The 12,739-nt window shown below is 47.4% G+C and overlaps 1 protein-coding gene across 1 annotated transcript; it reads left to right on the top strand.

The window, feature by feature from the left end:
* Positions 1 to 5,059: 5,059 nt before the first annotated feature.
* LOC136484015 (uncharacterized) lies at positions 5,060 to 10,358 on the top strand. The gene is made up of 2 exons (XM_066481179.1): positions 5,060 to 5,250; positions 6,418 to 10,358. The coding sequence occupies exon 2, from the start codon at positions 6,587 to 6,589 to the stop codon at positions 10,145 to 10,147; it is 3,561 nt and encodes a 1,186-aa protein (XP_066337276.1). The 5' UTR covers positions 5,060 to 5,250; positions 6,418 to 6,586; the 3' UTR covers positions 10,148 to 10,358.
* The last annotated feature ends 2,381 nt before the right edge of the window (positions 10,359 to 12,739 follow it).

The raw sequence follows: 12,739 nt of genomic DNA, 5'->3' as shown, positions 1-12,739 counted from the left end.
GGGCTTCTGACGGAGCGAAGCGGAGTCTGAAGCCGGCCCATCAGGTCTCGCCCCTGTACTCGTGGGGTGCGGGGGGCGGAGCCCCCCGCGGTACGGTACGGTATATACACCCTTGCTAGGGTTTCGTGGAGATTTGATTCTCTTGTAAACCGCCATAGGCGTGTAACCCAAAACTCTTGAGATAGTGAGATTGTGGCTGGCTGGTGCCCGTGGTTTTTCCCCTTCACATCGGAGGGGTTTTCCACGTTAAATCGTGTGTCTCCTCTGTGGCTTGATTCTTTACTTCATATTCCTATACGTCGTTCTTAACAGATTTTCTGGCTCCGTCCCTGCATTGACCTGAAATCTGAAATAGGTGTTTAACTGTCGCTGATTGCCTTGATCGTTTGGTTGATAAGCTATGGCTTAAAGTACTGTTGGCTGATTTATTGTGAGAGAAAAATACTATTCATTAGCTAAAAAAGTACGGCTTATAAGCCAAGCGAACAGGCTGCTGTTATTCGTTTCCTTTTCTTCACTGTGCAGACTATATATGATGCTCCATGGGGAGTGATAGAAAATGGTCTTAACAGGATTGAGTTACATAAATATTGCATTAAAAAGGCAATATGCCCTGAAAGCAACAGGTGACAGTGTTTTGGATATAGGATTTTTTTTTAATCTTAACACGAGAAGTATCAGTATAACACTCCATCTGGTTACAAATACTTGATGCTTTAACCACTCCTCAGTTACATGACGTAGGTTACCGGGAAGCCGACAGGCCCAGGCAGCAGCCGCATCTCAGCAAGCTCCCAGCAAGACTTGGTTGCAGTTTCTGGAACACGACATCGTTGCAGTGTTTTCAGAGTTCCCAGCAGCACAAGAAGGGGAAGGTCGGGGCAGTGTTTGTAGTGATGCACGGGGGAAGTGTAGACGACTGAGGGTCTGTTTGGAAGACCAGTTTTGAGTCTAAAACCAGTGTAAAATACACACCCATAATTTTTTACAGGTGAAATTGAAAAATAGTGTTTGGAAGTCCGGTCAGCCTAATAAAATTACACTGGTTTTGAGCCATTGTTACAACCGGAAAAATAAAAACGTGTGAGCAGGTCACACTTTTTTTTACGACGGATATCGGGCCGGAGGTCTCGGTCCTTGTGTCACCCATGCGTCATCTTCTTCCAAGGCTGTTGAGATCTCATCCACACGGCGCAGCGCCGCCGTAGGGGGCTCGATCCCGTCAGCCCGAACACTGTCTACAGCCTCATCACATGCCTCTCAGGCGCCGAGATGTGGAACTACGCCGCTTGCCTCACCGTCGCGGCAGTGGAGCTGCCCAGGACAAGGTGCCGAGCTCCACGGGTGCGCACAACTCCAGGTGCGATACGGTAACGCCGCCTTTCTTCGGAGTTCGGAGTAGTGGACATGTCGCCGACTCCTTGACGTGCTCAGCGCCATGGCCGGATGGCCCCTAACAACATCTCCAGCTAGTCGAGTCTGGGTAGTCGATTGCTCGGGCGCCGCTGATTAACTCCAAGACGAGTCCACGGAGCTCCCGTGGCCAACGCCGGCTCAACGAGCCCACCGAATAGAAGAGCATCCATTGATTCAGCTTAGCTTTGCTCATTCGAATTATGTTCAGATCTGGGCACAAGATACTAGCAAATGGTGGCTGATTTTTGGCGTCTACTACTTGCATTTGGATTTTGATTTCTCAAATCCCTTCTCGCAGAGTAGAGACTATACTACTGCTTCTCCATTCTTTTTTTCAGGGTTGAGAAATAATTCATGCAAACCAAACACAAATGTTCCCAGAATTTCCTGGCAAATAGACATTGGGAGATGATGTGGTCAGCGTCTTCAATCGCTGCATACCCCGTGCTGACTGAAGTTCTGTAGACATGCCCTGCCTACATGTTGTGAGAGTCATCTTCGAAACATGTATTAAGCTGCACGTGTCCAAGCTCCGTTGCTGCCTCGGCAAACTCAGCACTGGCTGCTCTGGATAGGCAGGGGTGTAGTGTGTTTCGAAGGCCACACTGCATGACTGACTTGACAGAGATCTGAATCTCGGGCGTGAGTGAAGAGCGCTGGAAAGGTTGTTGAAAGGGGATTTTCCCTTAACCAGTTATCCAGCCAAAATGGTGTCGAAGCACCATCACCAACCATCTATCTGTCCAGAACCGATTTTTCTCACCATTCCCTACTATGGCATATCTACTGTAATATTGAAGAGGGCCTGAGCCTTGCGGGGGACTTGTACCGGAAGACCAGCCCATGGTCTTGATGGATCGGTTTTCTCAGCCCACAGCCAAGGAATCCTTAAAACGCTGGATCCCAAGGCCACCATACTCAAGAGGCCGCTGCACCCTTTCCCAAGCCACCAAACAATTACCACCATTAGCCTGCTCCTGGCCTTTCCTCTCCTTTTCTTGTCAATAGCCTTCAGAAACCATTTTGGCAAGTCCATGGCGATCAAAAGGTAAGTGGGAACAATTGTTAAAACTACTCGAACCATTACCAATCTTCCTGCCCGATTCATTAACTAGGCTTTCCAGCCCGGCAAGTAATCTGCCACCTTGTCAATTATTGGTAGCAAATCCTCCTTAGTGGGTTTCCCAATTGTGAGAGGGAGCCCAAGATAGGTGCATGGAAATTCCTTGATGGTACAGGATAAGATATCAGCTGTGGTGGCCACTTCATCAACAGAGCGATGAATGGGAGAAATCAAGCTTTTGGACAGGTTGATTTGGAGTCCAGAAGCATGTCCAAAAAGGTCTAGTAGCTCTTTCATCAAATACAGGTCATCTCTTGCCGGACTTAGGAAAACAACTGCATCATCAGCATAAAAAGAAACCCTATGCTGGACCTGCTGCATAGACAAAGGCTGCAGCAATTGCTCCCGAGTAGCATACTCAATCAAGCAATTTAGGACATTCATGACAATAATGAAAAACATGGGAGAGAGAGGATCTCCCTACCTGAGTCCTCGACTATGAAGAATTGTCTCACCCGGCTCCCCATTCACCAAGACTTGAGTGCAGGAAGTTGACAGGAGCAAACATAAAAGGCAACGTATCAGGTGCAAACCAATCAACCTGTGCAAACTTGAAAACTACCGATCAGGACCACTAGATGCTGATCCAATTGATAAGGTGAGAGGTGGGATTTTTTTGCACTTAAGCCCCCCACCCGCCGGCCTTTTTTTACGCTTAAGCCCCCTCACCCTATCCATTGGATCAGCATCTAGTGGTCCTGATTGGTAGTTTTTAAGTTTACACAGGTTGGTTGGTTTGCACCTGATATGTTGCCAACATAAAAGGTCCATCCAGCGCTGTCCAAAACCCACATGGCCCAAGACTTCCAGCAAGAAAGACCAAGAAACCGAATCAAATGCCTTAGAGATATCAAGCTTGAGGAGAATATGAGCCTCTTTTTTCTTGTTCTTGTGTAGGCATTTAACCATCTGCTGGACAAACATAAAGTTATCATGAATTCGCCTAACCTTTACAAAAGCGGTCTGGTTTGGGGATACTAGATTTGGTAGGACAGGGGCCAACCGGTTCGCCATTATCTTAGTCACCAGTGGCAAAGCTGTGCACCAAACTTATAGGCCGAAAACCCTTTACTTGGACAACATCCTGCATCTTTGGCATCTTTGGCATCCGCAGCGGCCATCTCCCCACACGTGCCCTCATCTTGCGTTGCTCGCCTCTCGTTCCTTGCTCCCACAATCCCACCCGCCGCGCGCGGCCCGCCTTTGCTGGTGTTGGTGGTGCCGTCGCGCGCCTCAGGTCGGTCCCCACCGAGCCAAGGACACACACGAGCACGGTTCGTGCCGGTGGTGCTCGCATATTATCGCTCGGCGCTGGCTCCCACTCTGAGGTCGGAATCAACCGGCCCTGGCCTCTCCCTCCCCCTATGTTGTAAATGTATGTTTCAAGTGTTTCAGATGTTATCAGAGGTATGTTGCAAGTGTTAAGGGTGTTGCAAAAGTAGATGGGAATGTTGCATATGCTGCAAGTGTGTCAGAGGCATGTTGCAAGTGTTTGTGAAAAATGTTTCGTCTGTTTCAGACGTATGTTATAAACGTTTTTTTTATCTGGATGTTGCACATGTTTCACACATATGTTGCAATAGTATGATCGAAATGTTTCAACTGTTTCAGTCTTATGTTACAATAAGTGTTTCATGTTGCAAGTGTTTTACGTGGATGTTGCATATGTTTCACACATATGTTGCAAGTGTATGTTTCAAATGTTTCATCTGCTTCAGACGTATGTTGTTGCAAGTGTTTTCATGTTTCATAGATATCTTCAGAGAGTCATGGGGGCACGATTCGGACGCAGGGGAAGGGGCGCGCGAGCTAGGGGCCGGCTGATGGGGCGCGCGACACGCCTGGGGTCTTACGGACGAGGCGTGCTCGTCCTCGGAGAGAGGAGGGGTCAGGGGAAAGGAGTGGCGGGCACGGAACGGGGCGAGGTGGATAGGGGCAGGGTATGCGTGCGGGGCGGGACGAGGTGGACGGGGACGGACATGCGCGTGCAGCTGCGAACGGCGCAACAGTAGGCCCGCCCGAGTGGGCTGGCGACTGAAGCCGGGGTCATACGATGGCGTTTTCTGATGGGCCATTCTGCTAGGCCGTTCATTGAAAATGTGCCCAGATTACCGTCTGATGGAATCCTATCCCATCGGGCGTTCGGTGCCAGCAATCCCGTAATCCCTAAAAATATAGTATGGCATAAATCGTAGGATCAAGCCTCAGTTCTAATCGTAAATAACTGTATTGATCTCCTGCAATATGCATCTCGATGGCATTGTCAAGAAATTGTAAATTCTCTTTATATTTGGAATTGGAATAAAACCCCTTTAACTGTGGACTAACACTCACTATTGTGTGTGGTTACTGATGGGTTGGATTATTAGAAATATATGATGAAAAATATCCGACAGCTTTTTTTTATGAAACAAAAAAAAAAATTCGACAGCTGATCATCCGTACCAAAAAGCAACCAACACAAGGGCAAAAATGACATTTACTGTGCAGCCCGAGCCCACTGCTCACGCGACACGCGTGCGGCGTGCCTACTGCCTACCTCGCTCCCTGCTCCTGCCCTCACTGCGGCAAAACCCCATTACCCCAATCGATCGATCGGCCGCTGCCTCGCCGCAGCTGCTGCCCGCCTTCCCCGGCGCCCCCGTCATCTCGCCGGCGGCCGGCATCAACCTTCCGCCGCTCGCTCCATCTCCGCGCCATATCGAGCTCAGGTACCGCTTCTGGCTTCGATGCCCCGGCCTGGCTCCTTTTCCCTGTCGCGTCGCGTACGGCGTACCCTTCCTCCTTCCGTTCTTGGACCGATCGCGGCTACTCTGGGTCTGTGGGTGGAATCAGCTCCAAAGGCGCAGCCTTTGGGTGCTTGGGCTCAGAAAATGCACGGCAAATGCAGGCGCCGCTTTGTGATTTCCGAGGCACCTTACAACACTGGCTGAACTCTTTTCTGTACATTAGCGAAAATTTGGGGAAAATTGGGGGAGGGATGTTTGCTGGGTTGCCTCGGTAGAATTTGCTCCTTTCGGTTTATATCATGTGGATGTGCTTGAAAAGCTTGCGATTGATTCCCTGAACTGAATTGCCACAAGATCCTCGCTAATTTCTGCGGCTACTAGCAGTGCACTCCAAGAGCGATAACATCTTTGGGGTTCTTTAACCTGAGTTGTTATAGGTGCTGCGGCTGTGGATTCGTGGAAATATCCATTTGCTTGTATACAGGGATATATTTTCCATTTTTCACAATCCATTTTAGCCTCTGTGGTTGCTCCATCTGACCAAAATTCCTTTGGGGGGCATGTGGAATTGGAAGCACGGTGCATATAAAAATTTGTTTTCGAAATAATTGCTTAAAAGTTAAAAGATTATACATTGTATGTATGACTTTTAGAGAACACCAGAAAAGAAATTCTATTGTGTGAGGGAGCCTATTATGTTCAGGGATTCCGGCACTGCCTACTCATGGGTGAATGAAAAGCATCTCATGTAGGATATTAAAACCATAATCAGATTTGGATTAACTCCTTTTATGATAGAAGTAATTGTACTGTGGGCGCTTATATATTTGGTCACCATGTTGTTATATCTGGCTTGCTCCAGTCGTGTCCACCTGTCAAATTTACAAGGTCTCTGAAGTCTGGACCTGAATCACTGAGCATATCGTGTTGCTTATTCTATTAAATCTTGTTAAGTCTACTAATACTAAATTTATAATAGCAAAGTTAAATGTAGTAAGTGGCAAGAAAGTTTATTTGTTGATCCTGAATCTTCATCTGGGTGGTTAATGTCCACACTAATAGTATCCTTCACTCAACTTTGCATTTTTCTGGTGCTACTGAGGTTTTCAATCTCAGCGCTAACATACTTGGTTCTTTGTATACATGCAGGACTTGATGCGCTAAAAGTTCTATTTGTGTTGCATAGATTGATCCAACAGTGTGCATTACTACTGCTTCGAGACAGTCTGTTCCTGAAAGAATGGTAGCCAGTGGGTACTAATGTCAGGCTGGTAGCAGTATATGATAAAGGCTATTGGGACAATTTGCTAGATGTGTGATGGAGTGCAACAAAGAAGAGGCATTACATGCCAAAGAAATTTCTTTAAGGAAGCTGAAAGCTAAAGACTTCTTGGGTGCCAAAAGGATTGCACTTAAAGCTCAAAGGCTCTATCCAAAGCTTGAGAACTTATCCCAGTTACTGACTATCTGTGAAGTGCATTGTGCGGCAGAGGTGAAGGTCAATGGATACATGGACTGGTATGGTATCCTCCAAGTGGAAGCTACAGCCGATGAAACAATCATAAGAAAGGGATATGAGAAACTTGCCCTTTTGCTTCACCCTGGCAAAATTAATCTTCCTAGTGCTCAAGCTGCTTTCAATTTGGTTTCAGAAGCTCATACAATATTGTGTGATCATGTGAAGCGATCACGATATGACATCAAAAGACAGTGTGGTTCCCGTGAAATGTCAAAGGAAACTATATGGCCATCAGATGAGACCTGTGCAAACAAAAGTGATGTGGTTAAACACATACCACCATCTGATTGTGTAAAGGTGTTTTGGACCATATGCCCGCATTGCCGGAAGCGATTTGTGTACCATCAGAAGAACCTTGTGATCCGCTGTGAAGACTGCAGTAAAAACTTTTTTGCATTCAACCTACAAGAAGAGGTTGTTCCCTCAAGGTTCCTTGCTGCTCCAAATAATTCTCAAGTTCCATCTGAAATATTTGCAAGTCAGAAACATGGTGTCCACAATCCACAGTTCCGGTACAGTAAGCTTTATCCTACAGGGGGGAATGAGCCAATGATGCATGCTAGACAAAGGGATGAACATATGGAGTGGGATGGCAGGTCTGATGGTGATCACGAAGGCAGCTGCTCAGAGACAAGAAGTGGGTTGGTCGAATGTTTAGCAACAAATCTAATTCACTCTCCTGCACCTTCTGTAATTGAGTGTACAACAAGAAGGATGATGCAAGATCCTGCAGATCCACACTTTGTTGCCACCCAGAACTTGAGTAGAGAAGATGCATCTACAATGCTAAATGATGCAGGGTCCGACAGTCTTGAGACATCGGGTAAAAGAAAGCAAGATGATGGTGCCAACAACAGCCACAGCAGGGACTCCTATAACAAGAGGGTAAAGAAGTATAGTTCACTCTCCGATGCCGATTCCGGTGGTGATAAAATGTCTAGTGACAATGTTGCTGACACTGACAGTCAATCAGCTAAACATCTCCTCAGCAAAGTGGACAGCCAAGGGGGTGAAAATGCAACACATGAAGGCAATGCTAATTACAGTGATGATAAAATGTTTAATGATAATATTGCTGGTATTGATAGTCAATCAGCTGAACATTGCCCCAGCAAAGTGGACAGCCAAAGGGGTGGAAATGCAACACATGAACACAACACTAACCACAGTAATGATAAAATGTTTAATGGTAGTGTTGCTAGTGCTGACAATCTATCAACTGAACATCTACACAACAAAGTGGGCATCCAAGGGGATGGAAATTCTATGCTTCTATGCAATGTTAATTCTGGTAATGATGAAATATGCAATGGTAATGTAGCTAGTTCCAGCAATGAATCAGCTGAATATCTCCCTAGAGAAATGAACAGTCAAGGGGATGGTAACACAACATACGATGGCACTGCTAATTCAGGAGACATTAAAATGTTTAATGATAGTCTTGCTAGTGCTGGCAATCAATCAATTGAGTATCTTTCCAGAAAAGTGGATATCCAAGGGGATGGAAATGCAACACATGAAGGGAATGCTAATTGTGGCAGCGGTAAAATGTCTAATGATATTGTTGTTGATTCCAACAATCAGTCATCTGAACATCACAATAGAGAAGTGGACAGCCAAAGGGATGGATATGCGACACTGAAATGCAATGCTAATTCTGATACTGTTAGTGATCAGGGCAATATCAATTCAGAAGCTACTGATACTGTTGGTGAGAAGAGTTGCTATTCCAAGTGCTTCTCCATGCCTGTCCCAAATATCTTTGATTTTGAGAAGTTCAGGGATGTCACTTGGTTTGAAGTTGGTCAGATTTGGGCCATTTATGATAACCTTGATGGCATGCCAAGATTCTATGCTCGAATATTGCAGCTTGATGATTCAGACTTCAAAGTACATTTGGCTTGGCTGGAGCATAATGCAGCGAATAAAAAAGAGGAGAAATGGACAGATGAAGAACTACCTGTTGCTTGTGGAAAATTTTGCTTAAGGAAAACAAGAGATATATCACCAGACAAGTCCATGTTTTCCCATATTGTTCAATGGACGGAAGGTAAAGAAAGAAACTCGTATGTAATATACCCTATTAAGGGTGAGGTATGGGCTCTTTACAAGGGTTGGAGCATGGAATGGAGCTTAGACGCTGATAACCATAGATCCTATGAATATGAAGTTGTGGAAGTCTTGTCAAATACGTCAGCCGATGGTGGTGCCACTGTTATCCCATTGGTCAGGATTAAGGGCTTTGTCAGTTTGTTCGCAACAGCTAGGGACAAATTGTCATTCACAATACCATCAGGTGAGCTACTCAAGTTTTCGCACAGGATCCCCTTTTATAGGACAACTGGAAACGAAAAAGTTGGCGTCCCAGGAGGATTTCTGGAACTTGACACTGCAGCTCTCCCCACTGACCTGAATGCAGCATTTCCTTCTGTTACTCTAACATCTTACATGTCTCCTGGCAGTGTGTCAGCTGATTTGAGAACTGACAGCACGAGTGGTAGAATGGTTCCTGGAACTGAACATATTGGTCTGGAGAAAAATCACCCTGAAGCACATTTGCCTATGGGAAATCATAACGATATCTCTTCTGAACAAAACATATCCTTGCAGAAACGTTCCCATGGTGCCATTGAATTTGGTGATGGTTGTTCCTCTCAGCACAACTCCCTTTCCCCCATAACGTTCACATGTCCTGAATCGGCTTTCCACAATTTTGAAGAACTCCGCTCGTGTGCAAAGTTTGAATGTGGGCAGATATGGGCTTTATACAGCGACGTTGACAAGTTCCCCAAGTTCTATGGCTGGGTAAGCGAAGTCGAGATGGATCCATTCAGAGTGTACTTGACCTGGCTTGAGGCGTGCCCAAAAGAAGAGCAGGAGGAACAGTGGCTGGAGCAGGGGGCAGCTACCAGCTGTGGTACATTTCAGGTTCGTAACTTCGACTTGAGGACCATGTATGACACAACTGACGTTTTCTCCCATGTCGTAAATGTCAGAAAAACTAGCAAAAAATGGCAGTTTGAAATCCGTCCGAAAGTAGGTGAAGTTTGGGCCATCTACCTGAACTGGTCGCCTGATTGCTCTCCTTCCAGTAGCGATCATGCTGAGTATGCTATAGGCGCGATAAAGAGGTGCACTAAATCCAGCACGATGTTTGAGTTTCTGACCAAAGTCGATGGCTATGTGGCTGTGTTCAAGCATGATGATCAGAAGAGAGCACTGAAGATACCAGTGACGGAGAACCTGAGGTTTTCTCATCAGATACCCTCGTTCCGTCTCACGGAAGAGAACGGCGGCGAGCTCCGTGGCTTCTACGAGCTGGACCCAGCTGCTGTTCCTGAGGTCTTTCTATCTGAATGAATGATGTTCCTAGAGTTTGCTCTTGTCGACACATCGCTTGTCTGAAGACTGTAATAAGAGATTAGAGTTATCAGTCTGCTGTTCTGTTGAACCTCTGAAAACACCATGCGTGGTCGATTTGTATGTCCGAACCATATGCTAAACTTGTGTTCTGTGATTGTACTGTGTGGTATGGTAGCCATTGTTGCAGCCTGTTGCTGTTTGACTACGTTGTTAATTTGTCTTTGTCCCTCTCCTGTAGATTGTGTTCCTGAGTAAATTGATCTAAAGTTCGCCAGGATGACAGGCAAGCCCCGTCTTTGCATTGCGTTGCTGAGGCATAGGAGTAGTAGTTGCCAGGCCTCAGACGCCATGCCTCCTCTACACCTCTAACTCTGACGCTGGCAACGTTGCCTGCCTCTACAGTCACGCAGAGAACAGGATCTACACCCCCCGGAGCCGCCGATCCGTAGCTGGTACCTGATCGGCTCCTCAAACGGCTGGCGGTCACCGCCAACGAGAGGTCCGAGCTGCTCATGGTCAACCCTGTCACCGGCGAGCAGATTGTGCACCATCGAGCATGTGAAGCCCATCGTGGACGACGCGGGCGTGCTTCTTCAGATGATGCCGCGTCGTCGTCGGCGACGGCAGGAGGCTAAATTGTGGCGCTGATCCACAATCCTGTTCGTCAGCTTTCAATTGCGAGAGCAGGGGACTCTCGATGGACATGGCTGCCGCCAGGAGCTGCGTATGGTGACTGCAACTGTATGGACGGTGTCCTGTATGCAGTGACGGCTACCGGTGGAATCGATGCTTTTGATCTCCCTGGCCCTACTAACTCGAGGAAGGTGATCATGGAAGACACGAAGAACTATATACATATATATGAACACGTATGCATTTCTCAGACACCATGTTGAGATTTGCTGCTAGCTTTTTGGATGGAACAGGAGGTCAAAGACGAGGAGGGTCCTGTGGGTGATGAGGACAATCCAAACGGAAATACTCTGGTGCCTCCCGGGCCTGCGGACCGGCTCGACAGGCCTGCTGCCGCCTACCTTCCTTCCTTCACTAATAAAAAAAATACAGATCGATATTCCCCATCTCGCATCACATCGGCTGTCGCAGCGTCCTCACCCACCGTCGACGCCTCCACCGCGCCGTCCGCCTGCTCCCCCTGCTCTGCTCTGCTTTGCCGTCGACAGTCATCCCGCGTTGCTCTTGCTCCTGCCACTTGCTCCGTCGCCTGCCCTGCCTGATGGCGCGGGCACCGCCGCGCCCACACTGCGGCCGTCAGCCACTGAGGTCATTGCGCGCACGCTCGCGCTCGACGACGCCGACAGACGCCGCCGGTGCAAGGGAAGCATTGGATCCTGGCTCCTACGACTCCTACTACGGCTGCGGCGCCCCAATTCAAATGGCGAAGGAGGCCGCACCGCAATACAGTGTTTTGAGCGTACATTTCATATATTTTAGAGGTACATTGCATGTGCTTTGTACGGTTGTTTCAAAACTAGATCAGGATCTTATATACGTTGCAATGGTTGTACACTTATATTGTAAGAGTTTATCCCTAATGTTTCATCTGTTTTCTAGATGTATGTTGCAAGTGTGTTTATCTGAATATTGTATATGTTTTACACATATATTGCAAGTGTTTTATCTGGACGTTGCGTATATTTGCAGTGTTTTTCAAGTGTTTTTTCAGACACATGTTTAAGTGTTTCATCTATCTTTTTTTTATGTCGCAAGTGTTGCATCTGGATATTCCAAAGTAGATCGAGTATTGCACATGAAATACGCGTGGGAAGCATGAGGGGCGTGAGCAGTCCACGCGCGGGCACGCGGCGCGGGCGGCATGGGCTCTCGTGTGGGCGTGGGTGACGCAGGCGCGGTCGAGCGACATCCGGGCGATGGGGCCCACGTATGGACGTGCGAATTAGACTGTAGCTATGTCCGTCCGTCAAACGTCCGAGCGCTAGCAGTGCTGCCACTAGTAGAGAACAGGCCTTTGATCCTCGGCCAAAATGGGCTCTAGTCCCGGAATTTTTTGCGCCCGGGATTAGAAATACCTTTAGTCCCGGTTGGTGTCTCCAACCGGGACTAAAGGTCCCTGCCCCAACGGCTACTGCGCCAGACAGAGGTGGCAGGGACCTTTAGTCCCGGTTGGAGCCACCAACCGGGACTAAAGGTATACTTTTACTCCCGGTTGGGGGCTCCAACCGGGAGTAAAGGTCTACTCCCGGGCCGTGGCTGCGCCCGGGGTTGGAAAGTTACCTTTAGTCCCGGTTGGAGCCACCAGCCGGGACTAAAGGTCCCCCCTTTATATCCCGACCGGTTCCTCCTTCCTCCCCGAGCCCGAGCTCAGCACATTTTGAAGCTCACTGCAGTAGTGTTCTTACTTCCTCCCTCCTTCCATTGTTCCTCCATCCATTATTCGATTCCTCCATCGATTTCTTCGATTCCTCCGTCGATTCTTCAGTTGTAAAGGTTACCAATCTCATACTCTCATTTTTCACCATTGTCTTATCTCATTTTGTTCACTATATATATATGGTTCTTTATTTTGGTTTTTTTTTCATTTGTAAGCAATTTGAGCTCAAAATCACTTCA

This window comes from Miscanthus floridulus, chromosome 9 (assembly GCF_019320115.1).
Source record: "Miscanthus floridulus cultivar M001 chromosome 9, ASM1932011v1, whole genome shotgun sequence".
In the NCBI taxonomy this organism is placed as follows: domain Eukaryota; kingdom Viridiplantae; phylum Streptophyta; class Magnoliopsida; order Poales; family Poaceae; genus Miscanthus; species Miscanthus floridulus.
The sequence above is the reverse complement of the archived record's forward strand: the minus strand, read 5'-3'. Positions and strand labels throughout refer to the sequence as shown.

Coding starts and splice junctions, on each gene's coding strand:
- LOC136484015 (XM_066481179.1), top strand. CDS start 6,587: ATGGAGTGCAACAAAGAAGAGGCATTACATGCCAAAGAAATTTCTTTA.